Source organism: Tinamus guttatus, unplaced genomic scaffold (genome assembly GCF_059628265.1).
Source record: "Tinamus guttatus ecotype Peru unplaced genomic scaffold, ASM5962826v1 Tinamus_guttatus_pri_ptg000188l, whole genome shotgun sequence".
In the NCBI taxonomy this organism is placed as follows: Eukaryota; Metazoa; Chordata; class Aves; order Tinamiformes; family Tinamidae; genus Tinamus; species Tinamus guttatus.
The window spans coordinates 2,991,912-3,019,126 of record NW_028288722.1 but is presented as its reverse complement, the minus strand read 5'-3'; the positions used below and the strand labels follow the sequence as shown (position 1 = coordinate 3,019,126).

Below are 27,215 nucleotides of genomic sequence, written 5' to 3'. Positions count from 1 at the left end.
TCCTCCCGGCGCGCACGCGCCGTGCGACCGCCTCCCGAGGGCGGTGCGCGCCGCGATTGGCTCTGCGCGGTGACGTAGCGGGGCAGCCGGAAGTGCGGCGGCTCCAACGATGCTCCGGCAGGTGAGGCGGGTGGCGGGACCGGCCCGGTTCGGTCCGGGTCTGGCCCGGCCGCGACGGGGAGGGGAGCCACGAGCCGCGGGGCCCGCAACGGCCGTCTCGGCCGTTGCGGGCCCCGCGGCTCGTGGCTCCCCTCCCCGTCGCAGCTGTACCGGGGAGACCCGCGGGCCGCAGCCCGGACGGCCTCGCTGTTAGCGCGGGGGCACCCGGTAGCCTCAAGGCGGCCGCGAGCGGCTGAGAGCAGGGTGGGAAACGGGGCTCTGCGGGAATTCCCGACCGCTTCTTGGTCACCTTTGCTGTAAGACCTGCAGCAAAGTCACAACCTCTTTCTATTAAGAAAATCTTAAGAAAAAAAAAATTCTTCGAATTCCGTGACCGATGCGTTATGAGAAATCTTATTAAAATGCAGAGGGTTTCAACCTGTTGCACGTTGTAGCAGCGGCTTTGGTATATGGTATTCTGCAAAAGAAGTGAAGCAGGTGAATAATAAGCCCTAGGCTAGCTGTGAAGTTTGCTGCGTGACTGTGGATGGGATCCTTGGGCTCCCAGGATGAGTTTAAGTAGATTTCAGCAAGCACCAAATAGATAATAGTTAGAAGAGAATCCAGCTGCTACATGTTTTTCTTTTATTTGTGGCTACATCTTCCTGTTCTCAACTTATTTTGTTCTTAAGATGTCCTTGCAGTTCTTCTCATAGTCCTAGTTGTCCCTTTTTGAAGCTGAGAGCAGTGATCCTCTTTATCTCATGTGACTCTGTGTCTGTCCGTCTCCTTAGGACAGCAATGATGACACTGAAGATGTGTCCCTCTTTGACGCAGATGATGAAGTATCCAGGAGATCCAAAAAGTCGAAAATAAGGTTCGTTAACTAGTGGAGGGAGATTCTAGGGGAGTCCTAGACACAAGGGCAATGAAGGAAGGACAGCTGTTGTATGTTAATATAGGTAACAACAAACATCATTTTTATTTAGTTAGAAATTATGAGCAACTTCTGGGTAATGGAAAGTGGCAATTCCTGAAAATATATCAGCCCATGTGTATTGTTGCCCTCTGAAATCAGAGTTAAGATTCTTCCTGAGTATAAGGAATTGTAATTGGTGGTGACTGTGAGCCCTTTGTGACAGGAGCTTTTCTGCAGCGTGGGACATGGGAGCTGTGTCTGTAGTAGTCAGGGGAGGCTGATCTCGTGCTGCAGGGTCCATCCTGCCTGCGAGGTGGCAGGAGATCGTGGTGGCAGGGTCATTCCCTTGTGAATTTGCTGCGGAGGCTGTGACTGGGCTGTACCTCCCGTGTGTCGTTCCAGGCACCCGGTGGCATCGTTCTTTCACTTGTTCTTCCGAGTCAGTGCCATAGTTGTCTATCTGCTCTGTGAGCTCCTAACCAGCAGCTTCATTGCCTGTATGGTGACAATTATCCTCCTCTTGTCATGTGACTTTTGGGCTGTGAAGGTAAGTTCCTCTCGTGCTTTTTGTTATTTTCATCTTGAGCTATAAAAATAATTCAGTAATAAACTATTGTGATATGAACGTAACAAAAAAGCAACTTTTCTTCACCTTTCCAAGAACATAATCCCCAAAATACCTCAAGTGTTATGAAGTATTGAAAAGTGTTACAAAATTATAACTCTTAAATCTTTCTTTTTCAAAATCAAGTAGAAAACTTTTTTTTTTTTTTTTTACTTAAGATGACATAGCTTTGTTGCCAGAAAAATCCAAGAATATTAAGAATGCCAAGAATATTCTTGTCTTTGCATTATTACAGTAATTTGTTCTTGCACTGAATATAATGGAAAAAAAAAACCCAGCAGTGTAGACAGGAGAGTCCTAATTTACTCCTGTTTCCATTCCTCGGAAAACTTAGCTTGCAACTTAGGCTGTTGTCTGTAGAATTTTTCCTCTTAATTACTATCAGCTGCTGTATAGTCAACCTTAAATCGAAACTGCACAACTGTCTTATTGCAGTGCTTCCATTTTGCTTTCTTTTCAAAGCAGCTCATCTCTTCGTTTTTAGGATACAGTTTGAGAATGTGAGCTGATGTGACAGCTCCTTCCTCACAGAGGCGGCGATCCCTTCCCTGTCATTCCCCTTGTGTCAACTTTGGTCCTAGTCTAACTGCTTAATGAGCCTATTTGGTTTGCTAGGCCTGCTGAAATGAACCCAACAAATAAAACGAGAATAGTCTTCTAACAGAATAGCTGTCTGAATTGGTTCAGTGGGGAATCAAAAGAATTTCAGCATGTTAGTGGGTAGGAAAACATGCTTAGAAGCAGAGGGATCTTATATGGTTACCAAAAGGGAAGGGTGGCCGTGACTTCAGACCATTGTTTGCTCCTTCATTTTCACATCCTGTTCAGTGACTTACAAAAGCAGTCAGATTAACTCGGAAAATAAGAAATTGGCCCTATCTTTTAAATTTGTAGCTTGATCCCTATATGCTGCTCTATGGTGCATGTGGTGATTGCATGATTAAGCCAGCTGCCTGGGTTTCATCTTTCTTAGCAGAAAATTAAAATCTTACTGCTTTTTTTTCCTGCCTCAGAATGTCACAGGGCGACTGATGGTTGGCCTTCGCTGGTGGAACCAGGTGGATGATGATGGTAGAAGTCACTGGGTATTTGAAGCCAGGAAGGTAAAGGACTTTTATATATTTTTTTCATTGCTCAGTTTGATAAAGCTCCTATTAATTAGCAATTACATTTATGTGGTCAATTGTGCAATGTAGACATTTATTTCCAAACACATATCTGTAACCATCTGCTTGTTTCATATAGGCTACTGAATAAAGATTATTTCAACTTTCTACATTTTTAGGATTTTAAATTATTTTGAGTTATTGTTCTGGCTTTGAGAGTAACCTAGAAGTTTTCCATAATGTGTAGTAAGTGTTTATATGTCATGTTGCAACCCACAAAGTTCTCTGGTGTGAAAACATTACTCATTTTACTGTTGCTGTGTTTCGTAAACTGAACAATATAATAAATGTGTTGTTCCCAAAACATACTGGGGCTGTTTAGCACCCCAGTAAACATTCCAAGAAAACTTTATGCTATTTCCACTACTGCTTCTGATAAAAAATTGACAAAAAGAACCCTCAGGTGGAAACATGTTTTGCAGAAAGATCTTAATGTTACTCTGGAAGCTCTGAGTGCTGTCACGTGCAGGCAGAAACCTGGAGGCATCTTGATTTGAGACTGTTTGTAAAAACATTGTAGTCTGTACAGTAGTCTGCTCAGATTGATTTTTGTTCTATTTCTAGGTATCAGCACAAGGGAATAAAGGCTCATCAGAAGCAGAGTCTCGAATTTTCTGGTTAGGTCTGATCACCTGTCCTATGATCTGGGTGATATTTGCGTTCAGCGCTCTCTTTTCCTTCAAAGTGAAGTGGCTGGTGAGTTGGTTTCTCCAAGGCAGTAGCAGCCTCTGCGCGTTACGTGCAAGTCCCTGACTCTCGTTCTCTGCCGTGTCGCAGGCAGTGGTGGTGATGGGGGTGGTGCTCCAGGGAGCCAACCTCTACGGTTATATCCGGTGCAAAGTTGGCAGCAGGAAGAACTTGACAAGCATGGCAACCAGTTACCTGGGAAAGCAGTTCTTGCGACAGGTAAGATTTCCAAGGGTCTGGAAGCCTTTCAAACCTGTGCAGTCAAATCTGTTTCTGTCTATAAGCTTTTCTCCATCTGGGTCATGAAGAGAATTTTTACTTTCCCCAGGTTTCCTGGCTGTGGCCCTGTCTGTCTTCTGTAGGGGGCAGGTGGTTTGATTCTCCAAGTTCATAAATATTTATTGGAATTGTCATTAGAGTGAGCAGAAGTGAAACGCTGATGAGCCTTCCTTCACAGCAATGTACTGTGACTCAGTGAGCTTGAAGGATGATCTATGGTTGGACTCGATGGTCTTGAAGGTCTTTTCCAGCCATAATGATGCTATGATTGTGTGACTGTGCTCTTCTGAAGCTGACTTTGCATTTAAATGATGTTACACTGCAGTGGTTACCATATGGCCCAGACCAGTGTCAATCCCTGGTAGAAGTGGACACGTCCTAGAATCCTGCCAGATGATTGAATTAGCTGTTGTGTGTTGTACTCTCTTTCTCTTCTGTAGACTGTGGCTAAAGATGACCAGACAGCATCTTGAGGATGGTGGAAGCCTTAAGCCAGGCTGGATTTGCAGTGGTGAACTCGGAGAATGCTACTTTGACCGTGGAATTTGGGAGCTGCATAAACAGTGTGTGAATTCAAAGAAGTAAATAAATTGTGCGAGACTTTAGGTTAACACTCCTAGAACTTGCATTCAGTTTTTCTCTAGCAGTTGTGTTTCTTCAGTTTGGTTTGAATTAATTTGCCTAAACTTTAAAAACCATCGTAGTTGGCTTCCGTACAGGGTCTGCGTGTCCTGGATGAATTGAGACAGAAAAGCTGAGCGTTCTTCAGAAAAACCATGCATGAGCTGAGGCTTCTGTTAGCTGACAGCATCCAGCAATTGGTACCTCAAAGAGTTTCAGCTGTAGAGTTAACTGTATTTTGTTCTTGGAGGTATTTGCTACTTTCTACAATGTTCAGACCCCTTTTCCTTAGATCTCTCTTTCTCTCGTTCTGTGATTTGAGTGACTCTGAGCTGGTTGAGGTCTCTGGATTTGAAGGACATCTTGGCTTTAGTAAGAGGAGGTCTAGTGCTGAGGTCTGGCAGAAACTCTGCAAAATGGCTTTGAAGCAGCTCTGTTTTTTTATCAGAGATGTTCTTGGGTGTCACAGTAACATCTTGCCAAGACCATGATTAGACAAACCCCTGGGTGTTACACAAAATCCCTCTTCTGCATTTAGGCCTGTGTCTGAATGGAGTCTGCAGCAAGAGCAGGTTGTGGGGAAAGATGTGCACATGAGTTCAGAGACAGAGCAATTCCCTGAGCTGCTGGCTGTCAGGAGCTGTTAGAGTGATGCCATCAGGCATCTCGTGGGTCTGTACAATAGTCCTGCAGTTGATGCCCCAACTGTTTATCTCCACGTCTGCCAAGAGGGTGTAGCATGGTGTGACCTGTTGGGTCCTCGGCCAGGCCCTTGGCACAGGACAGTGGGACACGTGGCTGACTGGATGTTGATAATTTACTGAGGCTCTGTTGATTTGGGTTAACCATTTAAACCAGAGCTGAATCCGAACTCAAGGCCCTTTATTTCTCACTGTTAAATGACCAGAAGGGTGTTTTAAATACTCCGCTTAGGGTTATCTAAACACCTGGCATTAGCATGGACTTTGCAAGATGTTTACATTTCTTGAATCCAGGCAATATGCTGTCCCCAAAATGTGCTCTCCAAGCAGTCTTTGGGCTGGGGAAAGTCTTTTATATGATCATGAAATTGGAGGTTATAATGTTCATGTAGATGAAAAAGCCACGAATTTGGTGCAAAGCGCTGTACAAAAAGGGATGGGTTCCTTCTTGTCATGTCGTTCTGTCAAGGCAGATGATGCTTTAACATCAGGGGATATTCTGAACTTCTGATGAGGTATTTTAAATTAAGAATGTGTTTTCTTTTTGAATAATGGGTATTGTAAATTGTGGGATTGTATTAATGATATTTTTTTCTCCCTGTACTGTAGCAATACTTGGGAGCTGTACATTTGTTTAACTCTTTGGATTGATACCTTCTTTTTGTAAATATATATATTTATAAATGAAATTAAAGTAAGGCTTTGTTTAACCAGATCAGGTGTCCTTTCTATAATTCATGGCTGTGCTCTGTTTACAGGCAGTAACATAATTTAACAGGTATCGCTCATCGAGTTAACGAAGACAAACGACAACGTCCAGTCACAGACGCGAAGGTGCCACACGGGGCCGCCCGAGCCCGGGGCTGGTGCGTCCAGCGGGACCTCCTGCTCCTGCTGAGCACGTCCCCAGTCTCCTGTTGATACCAGAGGGCCAGCACTGGCACAGCCACGAGGTGGTGGTTGTAAAATGCGTTGAAAGCTGCTCTGCTGTTGTCAGAGCTTCTTCCAAGCCTGGAGAATAGTGCTTTTCTGGAAACTGCTGTCTATTCATCAAGGATAGAATGTTTATTAGTGCGTACCTTTAAATATAGCCCTCTCTGGCTTATTTTTAGCCTCTCGGCAATCATCCAGTTTTCTGGCTTTAGAGAAGTTGGCATTTCATCCTATTTGGCTGCAGCATGGAGCAGGACCGGGTCCCTTATCACTTCTCTAGCTGGGTGTGATAGTTTTTGATTTGTACTTGCCGTCTGCTGGGGTTTCCTGCAAATCGGGAAATGGGAGTTGCAGCCAAGGGGAATTCTCTGAATGTGCTTCTTCAGACGAGCTGGGGGAAGCCACAGCATCTGGATTCTCCAGCTTTGGCTGTGTAACTGTGGCCCCACCTATGACCTCTTGGGCTGGGCACTGAATTTTCAGAGTTTACAGAAATAGAAATAACCTGAGAGCAACAATAGTAAATATATATTTACTATTTGCTCTAAAGCAGCAAAGTGCTTCTCCGAGTCTGCAAGCACTGCTGAAAAGTGGGGTTGAAATGACCCTCACTTTGTAGGCAGAGCTGTTCTGAGTCCTTGGAGCATAGGGTCCTGGGCCACTTGGTATTTCCTTAATAAAAAGCCACAGTGATGAAGCGAGCGTGACACTTAGGGAGACGAAAGGGAGCAGGGCCGGGGGGTTAAGCCTGGATGCTGGCTGGGGCCCGACGCTGTCTGCAAGGCTCCTGGCAGGAAGGAATTTCTAGCTTCCCTCCTCCCTTTCCCTGCAAACAGGCCAGATCTGGGGACAGACATGCCATCTTCCTGCAGAACGCTACGTGTGGATCAGTGCTTAGAAGGACAAGCTGCATCTGCTGTGCTGGGGGCAGCTTGGTCCTGCTGTGCGTGGGACAGCAATAAACATGGGGCTGAAGCTCCCTGGGCTGCCCCTGCCACCTCCACCAGCCCCTCCAATATCCTCCAATTTGTAGCAGGAAAAGACCCCTGCAGTCATGGCCAGCACCTGCTCTTGGCAGCCCTCAGCTCACCCCTGTGCCCCGTTTTCATACAGAATTAGACCCCCCTGGATTAAATGAGGGCTCCTCAGTGTTCTCCTGCCTCAGCTGCTGCGCATCTCCTGGGTCAGGGGGGAGAAGAGGGTTTATTTAGGGTGCGAAGCTTCCTGTAAGCTGAAGCTTTGCCACGTCTGTAGGAGCTGGAGACGTGCAGGGTTGGGATATCTGTTTTTCCAGTGATCAACTGCTGAGATGGAAGAGTAGGGTCTCTGATATGCATATTTGGTGCTGCCTTCAGTTGGTATCTGCTGTTGCAGATCCGCAGGCGGCTGTGCAGAGGGAGGGCTGCCAGGCGCAGCACATTGAGAAGGGAGAAGGACCAAAGCAGCAACACAGGGAGGAGAATTTAACAAGAAAATATTTGACGGGGTGCTCGGAGGGGCTGAGCAGCAGCTACTGGCTCTACTCTTCAAAGAGCTTCAGTGTTGGTCAGGCCAAACTTCCCCCTTCATTGATGCTCTCCAGTTATTTTATACCTCTATGAATCCAGTCTTTGGATATTTGAGCTGTTCGATCGCTTTAGGAGTTGGGTTTTGTGATCTATTGTTCCTCATATTCCTCCCCAATTCTTTTTTTCTTTAGTTAAAAAAAAAAAAAAATCTGATTTCCCACCTTCTGCCCATTGGGCATCAAGGTAAGAGGAAGGTTTATTTGGTTTATTTTGGGATTAGTAGCTCAGTGGGCTTATGCCTGAGTGCCCTGGGCTCATGCATGAAACCCCCTTGACCTGCTGAGTCACGACTCCTTGTGCTGCCAGCTTGCTCCAGCCTCCTGCTATTTGGCCCATTTTGGGAGAGTTACAAAGAAATGTGTAAACAGCTCCATAGTAACCCCTGGAGTGAGTGAGTCACTTCTCGCTTCACTGGGAAAGGATGGGCCCGTTAGCTGGGACCTGCTGTCCTGTCTCCACATTAAAGGAGGCCTCAGCTGCTGAGCCTTATTCACGGTTTCCTACTGAAAGTTTGATTACATTTAGGCCTGCCCCTTTTCTGACTTGGTGACTTCTGCCCTGGCAGATGTATCTACTTGACCTGCATGGTCTTCCATTCTTGTCATTTTTTCCCCTTAAATCATGAGTTTTAGCACTCCATATAATCTGCTTTTTTAAGTGCCAATAGCCTGACTTTTTGATGGGGCTTTGGTCAGGGCTGGAGAGCTCATGGGGCTGGATGCTGCACAAACCCACCTGATGGCAGAAGTCCCAACCCAAAACTTCTTGTGCTTCACCCAAACACCCTTCAGAAGAAGGGGCAAAAGTGAATCCCTTTTTTGCATAGCTTCTCAGCATGTCCACATGAAATTTCTTGTGCCAGGTTGCAGGGCCGTGCCTGGGAGCTTGCTTTAATTCAGGTTCACACACACAATCACAGAAGGGTTGAGCTCAGAAGGGACCTCTGGAGACCATCCAGTCCAGCCCCTGCTCCAGCAGGGACACCCAGAGCAGGGGCACAGGGCGGCATCCAGACGGGTTTGGACATCTCCAGAGCAGGAGTCTCCACAGCCTCTCCGGGCAGCCTGTGCCAGGGCTCTGGCACCCTCACAGGAAAGAAGTTCTTCCTCATGTGGAGATGGAACTGCCTGGGTTTCAACTTGTACCTGTTACCCCTTGTCCTGTCACTGGCCACCACTGAGAAGAGTTTGCTTTAATTCAGCTTCGAAGCCTGGAACTGGGCCTAGAAGAGCAGGGAGTTGGGATCCGGCCTTCGGCCTCTGCGCGCGCAGACTTGGTCCCTCCCTCTCCCTCCCAACGCTCACAGCGGCAGAGGGAGCTCTTATGCTTTTTTCCTTGCTTTTTTTTTTTTTTTTTTTTCTTCCTTTTTCCCTCTTAAATCCCCCAGCAGCAGAGAGGGCTTAAGGAGCTGGAGCAGAGGGAGCTTCCTTGTCGCCCCGAGGAGCGGCTGCGCCGGGGCAGGCGCGGGGCCCTCGGCGCAGGGACGCGCCAGGAAGGGCGGCACCACCGGGGGCTGCGGGATGGGTGTAGCGGGAAGGCGGCTTTGCTTGAACCGCTGGGGCTGGGCAGGGCGAGTAAGAAGCGAAGCCTCCCAGTGACGCGCGCGGGACGGGCTCGCGGCTGGTTCGGTCTGGGTGCCCTCATGCAGCCAGCGCGGAGCCCCCACGGCCCTCAGTGCTCCGTATCCTTGCTCCGGCCTTCCTGCTCTGCATCCATCCCCCGCGCCATAGCGCAGGGCTCTTGTATCCCTGAGCCAGGCAGCTCCCGGCTTGGGCGCCCTGGGCACACGTGTCCTTCTCACAGGCAGCCCCAGAGTAGTGGGATTTCCCAAGGGGCTCCCTCCAGGCTTGGTTTGGCCCCCACGTACCCTAGAAACCATGTTCTGTCAACAGGTTTTGGTGGGAGCTGCTGGGTTAAATTACTGAGTGCCACCGGGAAAATCTTGCCAAGAACTTCTGGACCTGGCTACTTCTCTTCAGTGCTTTGAAACAGCAACTAACTGCTTTCCTTGCTATTAATATTTTAGGATGATGGGACGTGGAGGGACAACCCGAAGGACCTGGCTTTGCCAGGTCCCAGCCCCCAGCCTGGGCATCCGGAGCAGCATTTTAAGGAGGATTTGTCCTGGTTCAGTGTGGTGCCGGAGAGATCAGGCTGCACCACTTTCTACAAGGGGTCCACCTTTACTCTGCAGGGCTGGAAATGGTGAACGTTATCCCATGATCCATGAGCACAGGGCCAGGGGGGCAGGAATGGGTGGTGAGGAGTAATGAGGCCTCTGAGCCCAGGAGGGAACAAACAGCAAGATGAAACTGTCCTGGGGCTGCTCAGGCTGCTGCAAAGATCTGCTCATTTTCTGGCCTGAGGAAGAAGTGTTTGGGCAGGGGAGTATTTGCTGATGCTGCCACTCCTATCATTGCTGTAAGGGAGGGGGGTAAGAAGCACTGGCATTTTGATGCTGGTTCTGCAGGGGTGAGTAAATGCTCTGAGCAGGCCAGGCTGCAGCATCCTTTTCTGGGCACCATCAGATCAAAGTGTCCTTTCTCATTACATCTTGAATCTGGGAACAGGAAGCTCTTTCCTGGCTCTCTTGGATCATTCCTATGTCTCCCATTTACTGCACTTGATCTGGTTTGGGTGGAAGCAGGGAGTATTTGTCACCTGTTTGGTGACGTTTCAGTGCTCTGACTTCCATCCATCCAGCAGAAGTGGGGCCAGGCCTTCAAAACCCTCCATCGCCTCTGTGGTCCTGCACATCCCCCTTCTGCAACTACTTCCTACAAATGAGCTTCCAAGTCCATCCCGCCTTGGTGTTGCAATGACACCTTATCCTTCTCGCTCTGGGTGGACCATTCTACCCCGTCTGCTCGGGTGGTCTTTTCACTTTTCTTTTTCACAAACATCCCTAGTGTAATTTTTGGCAATGTCCAAGGTTCTGGCTTCAGATACATCAACAAGACTTGTCATTACTCCAAGCTGTTTTCTCCTTTCTCCCATAAGGCCATGAAGTTCTAGGATATCTACAAAACAATCATCCCGTTATCCAGACACCGGATTTCATTCCTCTTAGGTGTGAGGCATTTTCAATCAAGCAGCCTCGAGGAGGCCTGCAAGGATTACAGTGTGTAGTATTTTTGTTGCAATACTGCCAGACTGTATTTCCCTGGGGACCACCCATTTGTTGGGAAATAAATGACTTGGTGATGTGACAAGGATCAGGGAACAGAGAGCCTTTTGCTCTAAGATGCAGGATCACTAGATGTGTCCTGTCTGCCTAGCCCACAGACCTGCACATCAACATTAGTGCAAGGGCCAGTTGTATTACTTTTGGACCTAAACTGAGTGAGATCCTTTCACAGAGGGAAGTCAGAAGGTTTATGGAATAGCCAAAGATACCATGTTACGGAACTTTGGAAGTTAAAAAATAGTATCTGAACTGTAAACCTCATCTACCTGAACTATGAGCCTCTGCTATTAGGTGGATTAGGCTTGTGTACTAATGGAGCACCTTTCTTTGGCTTACTCACTCTGCATTAAGGCTATTATAGAATCATGGAATCATTAAGGTTGGAAGGGGAACCTCTAAAGGGACCTTTAGAGATCATCTACTCCCACCCCCCTGCACACGCAGGGTCACTCAGGACTGCATCCAAGTGGGTTTGGAAGATCTCCAGAAAAGGAGACTCCACAGCCTCTCTTGGCAACCTGTTCCAGGACTCTGTCACCCACACTGTCAATAATTTTTTCCTTAAGTTCCTGTGGAACTTTTGCTGCTTCAATTGAACAGACTCAAACAGAAAAGTGAACTAAAACTGAGAGTCAAAATAGCTAAAGGAGGATTCTATATCTGCATCTAAGCCTGCAGGCAAATATGGCCATTTGTAGGAGGAGCTGTCATCCTACAAATATTTGTGCAAAAATCCAGGCGGTTAATGACTAATCAGAAAACAGCAGGAATGTGACTGATCTGAGCAAGTGCTCGGGGCCGTGGAGACTACTTAGAGCTTGGCTGTAGTTGTCTGTCTCCACCTTGGCCTCCGCAGATCCAGTGGAGTTAATGCAGATTTCTTTGGAAAAAAAGAACTTCTTGCTTTCTAATGGTTCTTTGCCACATGAAGACCGAAGAGAAGAAAGGTAATGGTGCACCTTTGAGTGCGTCCTGTGCTTGTCCCTGTCCACAAATGGCCACATTTCAGCCCTTCCTTCTAGCTCTCTAGATCTGCTGGAGAACGATGCCCTGGGACCAGGAGACTTGTAAACACGCAGGAACATGGTGTAACTGGGAGGGACACAGCACTGGCTGCATGGGCTGCTGCCGGGCGTTAGCTACCAGCCCACCAACACCAAAAAGCATCCCCAGACAGATGCCCTCGGAGGCACAGGGTGCGCATGCCGCATCCACCGCATGCCCCTTGTATCAGGGCCCGCTGCTCCACAGCAGCACGAGGCAGGGGCTCGACTCGGACCCGCTGGCGGATCCTCGGGGAGGTCCGAGAGCCTCCAGCTGGGGAGGACGAGCTCTGCACAGGCCGGTCTGTGTGAGCGTGGACGGAGGTTTTGGTGATTCTCATCAGGCAGGCTTTTTTTCTATCTTAAAGTAACCTTGGTTCTGTTCCTTGCCTGCTTAGCCACTGCCTGTTGTCAGGGGGAGGGATTTCAGGTCCCTGCTCGTTCAGGCTTTCAGGTGATTCCTGGGTGGGCTATAATAAAATCTTCACCTGGAGACTCGTGCGAGGGGCTGGGCAATTTGGTTGCAAGCGGGAGGATTTACTCACTCCTCAGTGCGATGCTCCCTGTGAAAGCCAAAGACCCTGTAGTGTTGGAGGGAGCCTGTCCCTGGCAGAGCAGGGCCACCACCCCTGAGAGCACCCCTAGGGGATGGGGCAGCCCAACAGGGTTCTCCAAAAACGAGCTTAATCATCTCTGCTTGAACAAGGCATCCTAGTTAAGTGTCCAAGCCCAGCTCATGATATTTGGGAGGAGGTTCAAGCTCTGCAAACAGTAGAGAACCTGCACCAGGTGGGACCTGGAAGGGCCAGGACGCAGCTCTGGCATTTGTCCCCGCTGCGCTGGTTCACGGGCGCTCCTGGGCTAGTACAGCTGACCGCTGCCTTCTGCGCATCCTCGAGGACGCTCAGATCCAGAGACGAACTCTCTGCTTCAGGTCCCTCGTAGTCTAAATATGTATTCGAAGGAAATTCCAGCTCAGACCTTTTCTGGCAAAGCGCACTGGCTCTGCTCCTGTGGCTTGAGCACACAGGACCTGTAGGTTACAGCTGTGAATGTCTTGTAGCTGTGCAAGAGGAAGCAGTGGAGTTAATATGCATGGGAATTATCACATGTTCTAAAAGTCTGCCGGTCCTGGAAGCCATCTGTATGACCCTTTCCAAGGGTCAGAGGTGAGACATTCTGTTTTTCCTGTCATTTCTGAGTAAAAAGCAAAATTCTGGCTGGTGGTTACAGCCCTGTGAGACACTAAGTATGTGTGTCAGGATGACTATGGTCTATTTTCCTAAAAAATGATTTAGCAATCCCGAAGTGTGCCTAATGAACAGCCGATGGGCCCCGGAAAGATGTGTCTTGGGATTTTGTTCCCTTTTTTCAAGGAAAGGGCAAAAGAGCCCAGCCAAAGGGCTGAATTCCTTCATACAAATGGGTCTATGTCTGTAGCATAGAGCAGCTGCAGGAGGGAAATAATAACTATCTTGATATCCAAAAAGGATTTTAAGTATAAGACACAAATAACAAAGTTTTTCAAATGTGAGCTGATGACTAAGATGTGCAATTACACATACTTTTTGGTAGTGGAACAGCATTCAGAGTAAGCAGAGTGACCGGTTTCAATTAACTGATTAAAAATTTAATCACTTAATTTAAAAGTACTCCTTAAGAGTGAAGTCCAGCTCACCCGACCTTGCCATGTGGACCGCACGTGAGCTGGCGCTGTGGGTGCACATGCTCACACGCGCAGGAGTCACCGCACTGCAGTCCCAAATGCTGATCCGTTTTAGATGTCCACTTCAGGAGCCGACAAACTCATGGGGACTAAATGGCTTGGGAGCAGATGTCTCCACAGTGGATCTGAGCGCTCACACCTGCCAGACAGATACGTCTCAAAGCACATTGAAAGTCCCAATTTTGTTGTTTTAAAAGAGATTTCCAATGTGTTTTGCAGTGTTGTGTCTCGGGACAGAGGTCTGGGCAGCCATGTCCCAAACCCACCGGAGCGGAGCTTCCTGGGGAGGAGACGCGCTGCGCGTTTCCCCGCGGGTGCGCTTTGCTTTCCATGAAGACGGGCACACCCCTAGCACATCGAGAAGTCAGGGCATGTCCTGGCTTTCCAGGAAAGGTCCTGGCTCCGCTCCCTGCAGCCGGCTCTTCTGGGGAAACGTGGCTGCTCGTGCGGTTGTGCTGTGAGGAAGTCACTGCTGTCGGGCTGGGTTGCACTAAACGTGTGAGGGAATGACTTTGGGTGTCCCCCAGGACTCGGAAAGGTGGGCAGCAGCTCCGCTCCACAACAGCTCCTCACCGCTGTCCATGAGGGCTCCTTCTGCCACGGCATCAGGTGCCCTGATGAGGAATCCTCTCCCGTGTCACCCTTTGGAGGGTCCTGGACAGGGCGACTGGTCCTGGACTGGCACCTTCCTCCCGTCAGACAAACGTCTACACGGAGCCGGCGGGTGGGCCTGACGCCAGCCTCGAGCCGGGAGGAAGAAGAAGGGGAGGAAATCAGCCAGCGAGGCTGCTTGTTTCCCACATCCCCACGATCACAGGCAGGAAGAGCGGCCCTTGGCTTCCCCGTCCCTTGGCAGAGCGGGAGGTTGTTTTGCCGTGCGGGCCGCTGGGCGGCCGGACACGCTCCGTGAGAGAGGTGCTCTGCGTCGGGCAGCTGGGGCTGACTCAGGCTTCCCGGAGAGGAGCTTATCTCGTCCTGCCCAGCGCGGGCCACCCGAGCAGGCCCTGGAACGCTGCGCTAGGCCAGAACCGGCACCGGGACCGCGCGGCGGCGCCCACGGAGCAGAGCAGCGCATTGACGCGGAGTACGCGTTGATCCACTGAGCTCTTGGGAGACAGGGATGCCCCATGCAGCAATCTGCAAGCTCAGACAGGAACGATATGATACAGCAGTGTCCTTGAAACCATCTGCAGCTCCTAAAGCTGAAGGGCCGGGGGTTACTCCACAGATACCATGCTTCAGCATCTATTTCTGTCACAGTTTTGAGTCTTTCTCTTTGGAGAAAGTTTAGCACATTGAGGGTTGGATCACTCCTGTGATTGTCTCGGGGTTCATCAGCAAATTAGATGTACAGAGGAGGGCAATATTTTATAGTCGATGCTAAACTCCACAGATACCCCAGTTGCAAGGCAGCTGCTGTAACCGCAGTATCCTCTTGTTGGCTATGGGAACCATTTGAAACTGGATATCAGGCAAAGACGAGGAGATGATTTTCTAAGCCTAATTTATTTATTTATTTATTTTAGAAAAATGAATCATTTGTCCCTAATTCTCTTAACCTTTCAGGAGTTACTAGTGTGTTTTTTCTTGTAACTCACCAATGCTAAATGCCTCGTTCTGCTGAGCCCACACAGGATGCCAGCTCTGCCCTACATAGACATGGGCAGGACTGGGAAGTTGCTCTTGCTTTGCATAAATGGCCATCTTGTTATGCTTGTTTGAGTTCAGTGATTCTTTTTGTAATGAATATTGAGATAGAGATTTTTTTCCCCCTCCAAATTCAGACCTTTCCTTCTCTCAGCTTCACGATAGAGGGAAAGGTTGGAGGTTCGTTTCAGTTATTTTCTTAATTTCTTTGACACAAGCAACCAGGCCCTGCTCAACAAGATGATTCAGCCATGTACTCCCAGGCAAATCGGTCAAGGCCAGAAAATGTTTGCAGACTGCTCTGAAAAGTTCATACGCAGTAAAACGTGCAGATCAGTCCTTTGGCTTGATCAAGTGGCATTCACACACTTTTAGCAGAAAGTTTGGGCTTAGTTCAGTTTGAGACAGATGTGTCCAGCTGCTGCACGTGATATGGATGCAGAATTGCAGACATCCTGTCTGCAGTGAGCTGTGATTTTGTGATACAGAAAAGAGACAGAGGGTAGAAGAACGTGCATGTTATTTTACTCCTACAAGAGCTTCGTTTCCATAATTTTAGTTGTTTTTTTTCCATATATGTAAAATAAACATAGTTTACTGAAATTTTGGGTTGGCCTTTATACAGCAAAACCAGCATGAAATAAGATAAACGCATGTACACACACAAATAAAGAGTGTGTGTCGAGATATAATACATGATAGATTCATGAAAATCCCAGTCACATGGACAGAAATTCCAGATACAGCAGTAGGGCAAAATACAGTTCCCATCCCTAAAAGCCAGTTGTGGGCCAGGTTCACCCTGTGGTGTCTGATGAGCTTCTAGATGCTCGGGGGTTTGGATGGACACTGGAGCCTGGTTTCAGGGCAAGATCTTGGGGCAGAGGGAAGAAGGGAGGCAGAGAAATGCTGCTCACAGCCCTTCTCGGACACTCTTTGGGAGGATGCTCAGGGCTGAGACACCCTCTGTCCCCTTCCTCCTGCCTATGGAGATGCGGATGTTGGTGGCCAGCCCTAGCAGGAGCCGTGGGGCTCTCCCAGCACCATGCCAACCACAGCAGCAGCTTCTCTGCGGGGCCCAACTCACATGGCAGCTCCTATTTGCTTTCGTGTTAGCGGGACTTGGCAGGCAGGGCTGCCACTAATGCTGCTGCTCTTGAAAGGCTCCATACATTTGTGCTGGGATTTCAGTTACTCCGCTGGCAGCCGGGGGATGCTAGCTCCTCGTCACCTGCCAAACATGCGCTCTATCCAGCCTCAACTTTTTTTTTTTTTTTTTATCTTATTTTCTTGCATGTGAGATTTGCTCCCCACATTAAACGGATACAGGTAGGATGACAGCATATTGAGTTGACAGCATAACCCAGGTAGGAGGGTTTCCTCAGTAGATATCAAAATCTGTGGCCGATAGCTGAATTTTGCATTCTGGTTTGTAGGATTTTTGACCCTGTTCTTTCCTCTCCTCGCTTTGTAATGTGACCAGTGTGACATTTGGGAGATTCGTGCCACCGCTTGTCGGCTTCTCCTGCCATCTGGAGCGCTGCCATGGTCTCTCCATGCTCCGGACACTGAGCGTTCCTCACTCTAGAAGGGCTGACGGTTGCTTACCGCTCTCAGCAATGCGTGTCCGAAGGACAGCAGGAAAACATCCACACTGTTACTCCGAATACTTCGAGTGCGTTCGAAGTAATTCCCCAGCTGGATGTTGGACCATTCACAACCTCAAGAGGGATACAGCCATGTCAGTGAGTGCGGGGAACACCACAGCTAACTGCAGAGCTCGCAGCAGGGTCGCTGCTCCCAGGGTTGGTGTGGGCTCCTTCAAGGACTTTTTTGCACCAGCTCTGTGGTTTTGCTGCACCACCATGTCACTGTGTGACCTTCCCTGGGAATCCTGGTCTATAGGATGGGCAATCACAGAGAGCAGAGATGGGGGATTTTAGCATACTCAGGGCACGGGGCTTTCTATTTTTCTTATGACTTAATTGAAAAATATTCATCAACTCTGGCTGAGAACGATTGCAGCTGAGACACAGTGGAGGAACGACTGAATCAGTCACGGACCAGCCCACGGTGGCCAAGGAGGCATCGGCAGCCAAGTGTGTCTCGCTCCGTCCTTGCTGTCCGCGCAGGGAGGCTGCAGCCAGCGGGGTGGTGAGGACACGGTGGTGCAACCCACCCCCTTCAGCCCTATCTTTGCTCCTGAGCCTGTGCTCTGGCTCTGGATGGTGGAGAGATGCTGCTCCAGTTGCTTGAGGATGGCTTACTCTGCCCTTCCTTCCAACCTGGGGTCTTCTTCTTTTTTTTTTTTTTTTTTTTCTGTAAATCCAGCACAGAATTGCCTTTTGACTAAAGGATGGGGGATGGATGGATGGACAGATGGATGGATGGATGGACGGATGAAAAGATATTTTTAGGATCATATATCTCATCTGGACACTTTTGATTTGCAATTTTTTGATACCTGAAAAATTGCTTGTTTTTACTCATTGGTCTGGAAAAAGCATGATCCAAACACAAGGCATGGTATCCAGGCTCTCATCATGGCTTCAGTATCAACTTTCTTGTGGAATCAGACTGCCTCAGCTCCCTGCCAAATACCAACCAGGCCTAGCAGCACATTTACATCGCGCAAGCTTTTGCTCAAGGATGGCATTGGGCTCTACACACTGAAAACCTCTCACCTTTTTCCTTTCCTTCGTTACGTGAGTGCAGGCTCAGTCCCAGCGCGCTCGTTTCCCTCCCCTGCTGAGGTAGGTGCAAAGCCACGCGTGGAGAGGTGAGCAGGAAGCGCAGCGCTCGCGGCCAGCCTGCGGCATGTGTCACACAAATGCACTTTATGGCCATTTCCTCACCGGAGCACTCTTGCTGGGCACACAATTAGCATCTCTTACCAACAACAATAAACTGAGGAAGCTTTTACAGCGCACCACGTTGGCATTTGCAAGGGGTCCCTGCCCAGATGAGCAATGTGGGGAGTGGTCAGCGGGACATTGCATCATGAATCCAACTTTTTGGGGAAAGGGTTTTAGACCGTTATGATTCAGGGGAGGTTTATCAGCATGCACCGGATCTGGGTCAGACCAGCACTTCTCAGCACTCTATTCTACTGCCCCACAAATGGATTTGGCTTCCTGACATGCTTCTTTTTTCAGTTCCAGACAAAGCTTGGAATAGCTCTTCCCTGTTAAGGGAAGCTGAGAGAGGAAGTGATTATTCATTTCCATGAATATTTGAACTAGAGCGAGCTCCTGGAAGTCTCTAGTGCTTGATGTCAATGTGTTTCCTCAGAACGGCGGCTCCTGTGTCCAAAGGGCAGGTGAGTGTCTGCAGCGCTGCCTGCTTTGCGGAGGCTGCCAGGCGCCGCCGGGCCAGGCAAATCCCTGCGGAACCTCCAGCAGTGCCCACGGAGGCTGAGCCGCCCCGTGGAGCAGGGCCTGGCCCCGGCCTGGCCCCTGGCACCCCCTGCTTGGTGACCGCCACAAAGCTGGAGCCTGTGACCACCCCCGGCACATGCCAGGGGCCTGGAAACCGGCATCCTGCCGGCGTTACTGCTTCAACCTAGCTCTTGCAGGATGGATGCCTGGTTTTGCAGACCTCCCCTCGCTCTGCCTGCACACAGCGTCCCAGCTGGCTCCTGAGGAGAACTATTTACTTCAGTCATCTTTCTGCTCCATCCTTCCAGGGTGTAACAGTGTTCTCAGGTCACTATTCCTCTCGCTTCCTGTCTCCCTGCCTGTGACAGAGCCTGATGTCCCCCCTGAGTCTCATCTCTCCCCGTCGCCACTTTTCCAAGTCGGCAGAACTTCTGCTGCACAGGGCTGGGACACATTTGTGTTTGGACAGCAGATGAAGTGACCTCAGTCCTGAAACTTCTGAATTTGCAGGGAGGGCTCTGCCTTCTCTGCGTTCTCTGGAGTTTTCTTAATTTACGATGCTCCAGGAAAATAGTTACTGTCAATGATAAAATAGTTCCATTGTACTAAAGCTTCTGCGCTTCCTGCTCCTGGCCGGGAACAGGGTGGAAATGCCAGGACACCACCCAAGCACGGCCCATAGGGATGGCTTTCCCTTATCTGGAAAATACCAGCCCTCCCATGAGAGAGGGACAGATGACGAGAGATGGATGGATGGAATTGCTGGACTGGGTTGAATTTGCCTTTTTTTCCCTCCTTTTTTTGGTGTATCCTCCCTGCCTCCGTATGTTCCAGATGTCCAAGCAGCTCCCACCCTCTGCCGGCTGCTCGGGCGTTTTCCTCACCCGTCCCTGGGTCGCAGTCCCAGCTGCTGAGATGAGCTGGAGTTCGTGTCTACGTGACCCGTAGGTGCTGCTTACAGCTCTGAAGGGCTGGGGGAGACCATACGCTGCCCCCGCTTCCCTGCCGGCTCAGCCTTCATCCTCGGCCCGAGGAAGAAGAGGGGCGCGTGGAGGGGAGGCCTCGCTCTGCACACACTGTTTCCTTTGGGAGTGGGGCCCTCGGGTCACTGTTGAAGGACAGGAGGGTGGGCAGCTTGCAGGAAATCAGGTGATATCCGCACCTGCTGGCATGGATGCACTGGGAATGTGGGACACGGGGTGACGGAGCCGCTCGGAGTGCAGCGAGGAGCACGGGGATGCAAGGTCTGCCCACCCACGTGTCCTTCTGTGCCCCGCTGCTGCGGCGTGGACAGGGCAAGGGAAGCACCCTAATCCAAGCACCAAATCCAGGTTATTGCAATGGTGAAAGAAGCTCGAGGACTTGTTGAAACCACCTTAACGCCCCAGAAACTTGGCCCTTGCCCAGCCTGCTCCCAGACAGACACCCTCTCTTCTTCGCCTGCAGCTCATCAAAAGCTGCATGCGGGAGGATCCGGGAGGAGCCACAAGCTCCCAAGTGCTCAATGCAGAAAATATCCATGAGGTCACCTAGTCCCTCCTGTTATTGCAACATTTTTTCCTCCGTGGCTCTTCAGAGGAATTTGTCGTGAAATCTGCCTCCTGCTTCCAAAATCTGCAGAACATCTCTCCGTATATTCTTATAAAATAAAGAGAGGTAAAAGCAGAAAATTGAGGAGTCCCATGTGCCCAGCAAGTGATATGCCAAAAGCAGCAGTGGGTGCACATAGGGGATACCCGTCGGGGAGCCCGGCACGCAGGACAGCCCTTTGCCTCCGTGCCCCTGTCTTGCCTGTGGTTGTGAAGACGCCGTCAGGTGTCGGCTGAGGGGCGGTTGATGCAACAGTCGCGGCCGCGGTGCAGGCGGCCCCCGAAGCATCACAATGTGGGCCCGGCGCAGGGCCCACTGCGGGGCGCCCGCGGGGTGGTTCCCGTCGGGGCACGGGGCCTCCTGCCAGCGGCCATGGCGCCGCTGTCCCCGCTGCGGGTCACCATGCAGGTGAGCTCCTGCGCCGGCTTCTTTCTTGCTGCCACAAGGCCCAGTGTGCGCGCAGAGACGCCCGGCTGGACACCCTGGTCCTGCCCTGCAGCGACGCTCCAGCTGGGTGCCAGGCACCTGGGTTGCCTCTGCGCACACTGTGGCATCCCCAAATTTCACCCAAATGAGATTAAATCCTCCAAACAGGAGCAAGGCCCCATCGCTTCCTCGGTGTCTGTTGGAGAGCTGCCGTCTGGCCGCAGGCCCCAGCTCTCATGTGCGCCCGAGGGTCGCCAGGCACCACGGGCGCCGCTCACCCCGGCCTCCCCTTCACCGGGGTGATTCTCCCGCATTTGCTGCTACCGGGACCAAAATAAACTGGGTGATGTAAAACCTGGCTGCAGGAGTGTTAACAGCAGCGACCAGGCTGCCGTGGCCAGTGGCCAGGAGCTGAGACCTGCAGGAACGTGTGTGACCTGCAGGAACGTGTGTGACCTTCCCTGAGCCAGGCGAGCCCATGGGATGACCCTTCTGTGCCCGCACGGCACAGTCAGCTCAGTCCCCATCACCGCAAGCTGGGCTCAGAAAATCAGAGCTTATTGGGGCTTTCTTTTTTGCAGTGAACCTCAAAGACACTTAGACACCATCATGTCTAGACTTCCCCGGGACTTGTTTCCAAGGGGAAGGAGACCTGCAGCACTGCACCCTGGGCTTGTTGCTCTCCCTGCGGCTTAAAAACCAGCTGGCTGGTACAGCTGAAGCTTGTCAAGGGATCTTAATCTGGTCTAAAACCCCTGGCAGGTGCTGTGGGAGGGGCAGAATTTAGTCGGTGGGGGTTGGTTTTTGGGTGGACTTTATAGGTGAGAGGTTTGGGCTAGTGAAACCTGCAATGAGATCTGAGCTCCTGACACCCCTTTACCTGGTTCTTGGGGTGCTTTGGCACAGAAGAGGATCCCAGTGATGCTCAGGTACTTGGGGAGGGTGTTTGTCTCTGTGGGCTGCAGAAGCTGGGGTAGAAGGTCTGGGAGGTGCCAACTTGGGGTGGGAATGGGGGAGAAAAAAGCTAAAGGAAGTGGGGAAGGAAAATTAGACAGGGGGATTAAGGGGTGAGGTTGTGTGTAAGGAGAGGGAAGGGGCAACTCTTAAGAGAAGACATGAGGGCTGCCTGCAAACTCTGAGTGCCTCTGAGCTCTTGGAGTGGGGGGAACAGGGCTCCTGCAGAGTCCTGTGCTTTACACAACAGTGTTTGGTGGCAAAGCAAAATCACCCTTCCTGGATCATGTGGAGCCTGCTGGAAAGCAGAGCCTCCAACAGGGTGGAGGAATCTTATTTTACCACTCATAATTCTGGTGCTTTCTGGCTTTTGAGCACATGACTCTGCAATCTGCACAGTGCTGTTCAGAGGCAGCAAGCTTGCTGTGCCAGGGTGACACCCAAGGCCAGGAGATTTGGGGTCCCACTGCTCTGTGCCCCTTTGCAGCCCTGCACGGGTTCCAGTGGCTTTCAGAGCAGGCTGCTGGCGTGTGAGGAACCAGCCGTGTTTTCCTGCAAGCGGCTCTAGCGAAACATCTCTATAGTAACACAGTGTTTGTTGGCAGCAGAGCTGCTTCCTGCAATCTGTTCCTGCCGGGTGCCTCTGAGGAGGAAGGAAAAAATAGGAGAAAATGTTTTGGCCACTTAGCTTTTTTATGATTTTATTTCTTGTACCTTTGCAATATATTTAAAGGGAGAAAAATGGATCTTTTTTTTAAAGGGAATCTTGGAGCCTTCTGGGAGGGACATATTTGACCACTTGACCCGGCTGGAGATGCCTCCTGTTAACACCCCTAAGAGTTCATGGGCAGGTAAGTGCTGCTGAGATTGTGGTAATGAGGGTGATCCTGAGTACTGGGAACTTAGAACTTTGTTAAATACAAGCAAGTCGTTGAATGGATAAAAGTCCTTTAGATATGACCACGTGTTGATTTGTTCTCTCATGCGCTCTGGGAGTTGGGAGGAAATCATCTCTCAGTCCTGGCTCTGTGCAGCTGACACCTAAGTCAGGAACTATGTGCCGAGGAAGCGTGATTCATGCTCTGGAGTTTTCAGATGTGTCAATGTTATGGGCAGAGCAGTGGAAAAATGTGAGATGCCTCCTATAAGCTGATCATTTCAAGGTGGTTTCCCAGGTGTGAATTCCCTCCTCTGAGGTCTCACAAGTGAGTGTGATTAGTGGCTAATTAGTTATTAGTGGCTAATTTTGGCCTGAGCAGTCAGGTGTGCTCCCAATGGCAATGTGACTCTGACTATGATGGCCAAGGAGTGCATTTATTTGTTGCATGGAACATTAAAATGCCTTCTCCTCCACCCTTGTAAATGGGCATGGTTCAGAGGAGATTTGGGAGTGTTGTAACTGTTTCCCAAGCAGATGAATCTGCCAGACCCATCTGGGTTATTAGGGTGCCCCTATGAGGCACTGGATCCTGTGGTGTGATCCATCATGGCCTGATCATCCTAAAGGGGCTCCAAAACCACTTTAGCTCAGTGCAGACCATCCTCTTTCCATGGTCCCTTGCAGGCATGTGGGTGCAGCAGGCTGTGGTGCTGCAGGATGGGATGGAATTTGGGGTCCCGCTGCCGAGTTTTGCTTGGCGATGTTGAACTGTTCAGCTCTGGTTTGAGCAGGACCTGTGGCCTCTCCATTTAGGTTGCAGCTTGATGTTTCTTGGGAACAGCTTTTTGGTGTGTGTTGCTGCTGATTGGCAGCATTTGGGGAGACAAGCGGCCTGTGGTGTACAGAGACACAGATGTATGTATATACAGCATGAACTTGGAGTGCTGCCCGGGGATCACAGAAAGCAGATGTTGTTACAGCGCTGGCCCTGTGGCTCCATGCAGGCCCCGCTGCCAGCATCTCGATCGCCGGCTCCTGGCTGGAGTGAAACCATGCAGCAGCCTGGGGAGGTCAGCACCTCCTGGGAAAGAAGCACCCAGTCACTTAAAGCTAATTTAGCAGGATTTCTGGGTCTGTTTTTCTGCTATTGCTGAACTGAAACATGATCAAGCCCTTGACTGAGATGTCCTGATTTCTTCCCCATACACAAATCCTAAGATAAGGCTCTCTGTTAGTGGGGGTCTGTCTGCAAGCCTAGGGCCCTCTTCTGAGTATCTGTTCTGCTGCTCTGGACCCTTCTCTACCTGCTCATTTAATACCCTGTGTGTTCGGGGTGAATGAGAGATTGCTACCAATGATGTGATTTTTATCCTTGGCATGAGCTTGGTTCCTCAGAGCTGTTTCAGTACAGCCCAAGTGAGTTGACGTGTCTGTTTGGACCTTGCAAAGAGCCCAGCGGCATCAATGAGTGCTCCTGTTTGAGAAGAGGTGCGTTTGGAGAACTAAAACTGCCGCTGCCTTCATGGCACTTGGGGCAGATGGCTTTGGGAGCTAACCTTTGCTCCATCTCTGTTTACTCCAGAGAGCTGGATTTAAAAGCTGAGGGCTTGGGCCAAATCTTTAGATTTGTTTGGACTCCAAACTTGAAGCAAAGCAGATATGGGCAGTGCATTTGTCTGGGCTTTGGGACACTTGTGCAAGTGTCCCAAACATCACCAATGATGGAGCGGGGACACTGCTTTTCCTCCTCCTCCGCTGTCACTTTATTCAGGCTGAGTACTGCTTGCACAGAGGACCGTACCTTGCTCAAAGGTGTAAAACTGGGCCCAAATCGAGGTCTGTCTGGGGCTTTGCAGCAGCCTGAGCCACCCCCCTGCATAGCCTGGACAGCTTTGGGCTGTCTGTCTGCATGATGCAGAGCAGCTGTGCAGAACTCATCAGTGCCTGATTTTGTTGGTGCTCTGAACATTCAAGGCATGTTTGAGCCTCTACCTGTGCCAGAGAAACGAAGTGGTGCTGGGGCGCTTTGGAGTGTGTTGGCTGGTAGGGGAAGAGCTCAACCTTGGCTGCAGAACCCTTCTGGGAGAAGGAGCTGTGAAAATTGGCCCAAGGAAGCTTTGCCTCCCCAAAAGCTGGGAGAATAAGAGGCTCCGAGCATGGCGTGTGCGTAGGGCTGCTGTCCCCACTGTGAGCGTGTGGAGCGGGGAGCTGTTTCCCATGCTGGCTCCAAATGCTCTCCATGGCTGTGTCCTCAGCGTGCTAAGCTCTTCCAGGCTTCTGGCTCCGTGCTGCGGCTCAGCTCAGCCACGGCCCTGCTGCAGATAGGGTGTCAGTAGGAATCAGTTGCTTTTCTGCAGCCTGATGTGAGGTGAGGAAAAAAATCAGGACTTATTCAGCCTTTTATATAGGCACCATCTACCCTTAAAGTTAAGGGTTTTCAAAGGGCATGTCTGAAAAGAGGACTGAAAAAAGCTGCAGAGGAGCCTTATCAGCTATTTACTGGGGGAAGGGGAGCTCAGCACTGGGATGATTTTCCTTTTGGAGTGATGAGCAGTGCTGTTGTGAAACACTGGAGAGGACATTCAGCAACTTGAGCCTTTCATGCTACAAGCCATATATGCAGCTGGAAGAGCTTTATTCCTGGCTGCCTTTTCTATGACAGATTAGGAAAACTAGCCAGGTCCAAACTCTCTGATTTGGCCTTCCTGAATTCAGAGTGTCTGAAGTCCAGGGATGGATTTGTGGAGTTGAATGTTGCCTCTTTCCTTAGGGGTGAGCTTCGCAGGTGACAAAGTGGCTGTGGCCAAGAGTCAGGAGGGACTTGAACCTGGAAAACTTGCCCAGTACTTCTAAGAGGGCTCTACTTTGACTAAACATCAAGCTCTTATCCTCGTAAATCCAGGCCCAGGATTTCTTGGAGTTAGGAACACAAATCTCCTCTGGATTTGGCTGGGAGTGCACGAGCTCTATTCCTGACCTCCAGTCTTGCCTAGATCCATCTCCTACAAACTTCATATACTTGGTTTTGCTCTTACCCTTCCACCAACATGAAAGTTGTAGCCACCTAAATGTTGTAAAAGGGTTACTCCACCACTAGAAGGCCTTGTAGAGGGGCCATGCATTAACTGCTTGCTGGGATGCCCTGTGCCTGGCAACGTTGGTTGAGATAGAGGCCTTTAATGTGTCTTTGTAAATAGTGATGTTCTTCAAGCTCTTCTGCTCAAGGATTGTGTGTAACCTCTGGCTAGTGGTTGAATGCTTAGTAGTGTTGTATGAGCAAGCACCTCTAGAAAGCTTTCTTGAGTGTCATTAACATTGTTGGGGGGTTAGTCATTACCTTTGCAAGAGGAGTAGTAAGGTCTTGTGTGCTTTGAGTTTGTTCATAGGGATCAAAGCTGTGAAGCAGGGATGGCTTGATCCTCAGAGCTGGCCTCTAAGCGAGGCTTTGTTATAGCTAGGACCGGTCCCTACAGGAGAGCAAGGAACCCCTGAATGGCAGGGCAGTGGAGTCTTGATTGATGAGAATCCACCAGGTGATGGCTCTGTGGGCATAGATACCAACCAAAGGCAAGAGAAATGTAAGGAGTGCCAGGTAACCATGTGTCCTAGGAAGGGTCTGGCCTGTGTTTTTCATGGCTCTGGGATTCACAGTGACTGTTGTTTCTCTCCTTGAAATGGAGAGAATTTCCTGTTTCTAGCAAGACTCATCTTTCTCTGAAAGAAATCAGAGATGGCAGATGTGTCAACATTTACAAGACCTTTTTCATTAATCTGACTCTCTTCTTGCTGGTCAGTAAACAGTTTCCAACTGGTTAAAACTGAATTTCCAGGCCTGGAAGGTTCACTTGGTTGTTGCTCAGACACCAAAGCTCTTGGGAGGGTGTCCCTTTCTCCTAAGTTCCTGTGCTGTTCTTGATGGATATACATGCCTGCATTTAAAACAAAAACCACCTTGGTCTGCAGCATCCCTCTGCTCTGGTCAAGGTCTGATAAGAAAGAAAAGTCCTCAAGAAGGCTGTTCTAACTAACCTCTTTCACTGGGATCCTTCCAGGAGGCTCCTAAGAAGACACGAAACCAGCCTATCTCAGCAATCACAGCTACTTGAGGAGTTTTCTTTCCTGCACTTGTAAAACATTTATCCTCTTATGCAGACTGCTGTTTTTGAAGAAGCTTTGCAGGAGTGAGGAGGGGGGAGGCTGCAGTGGTGTGTACAGGAAAATGAAAACAGATGCAAGGACTTGCTGCAGCTAAACCACTTCAGAAAGTCCTTTGAGTAAATAAACGTGACAATCCATGTGGGTAAACCAAGCAAAAGCCTTCTGCCTACGAAAGAGGCTTCATCTCTCCAGCGCAGGCCCCTTCCTGAGTTATATTTGGTGGCACATACATGTATGACTTCCTTTTCTGCCCCTTGCATTGTTCTCTATTCTTGTTTGTTGATTAAAAGCAACAGACCTGTGAGCTCTGTCCTGGGTCATCCTGGGTTTCCAAAGGGCGGGCCGGGGGAATGTTCTCTTCCCTGGAGAAGATTAATTGCCTGAAGTCGGTATTTCTGTTCCCAAGGCTAATTTGGCTGGATACTGAACATTCCCGTTTGCATTTTTAGCGCACCAGGCGTGTGTTGTGGCCTTGCAGCATCTTCCTGCTAAAAACGGCCGCTGTTTCAGCGCCCTGGCTCGTGTTCCCGTCCAGGGACATGCGTGTGCGTGCGCACAACCCGCTCCCAGTGAAAGGCATCCGTGGGGAATGCGAGGCGTGTTGCTGCTGAGCACTGGGCGCTCAGAAC

General features: G+C 50.0%; 1 protein-coding gene across 1 annotated transcript; it reads left to right on the top strand.

Annotated features, from left to right (window-relative positions):
- The first annotated feature begins 79 nt into the window (after positions 1 to 79).
- On the top strand, positions 80 to 4,647 carry TVP23C (trans-golgi network vesicle protein 23 homolog C). Its single transcript, XM_088523444.1, has 7 exons — positions 80 to 121; positions 894 to 976; positions 1,421 to 1,565; positions 2,657 to 2,746; positions 3,374 to 3,505; positions 3,587 to 3,715; positions 4,216 to 4,647. Exons 1-7 carry the CDS (start codon positions 110 to 112, stop codon positions 4,246 to 4,248), a joined length of 624 nt encoding a protein of 207 aa, XP_088379570.1. The 5' UTR covers positions 80 to 109; the 3' UTR covers positions 4,249 to 4,647.
- Positions 4,648 to 27,215: the final 22,568 nt, after the last annotated feature.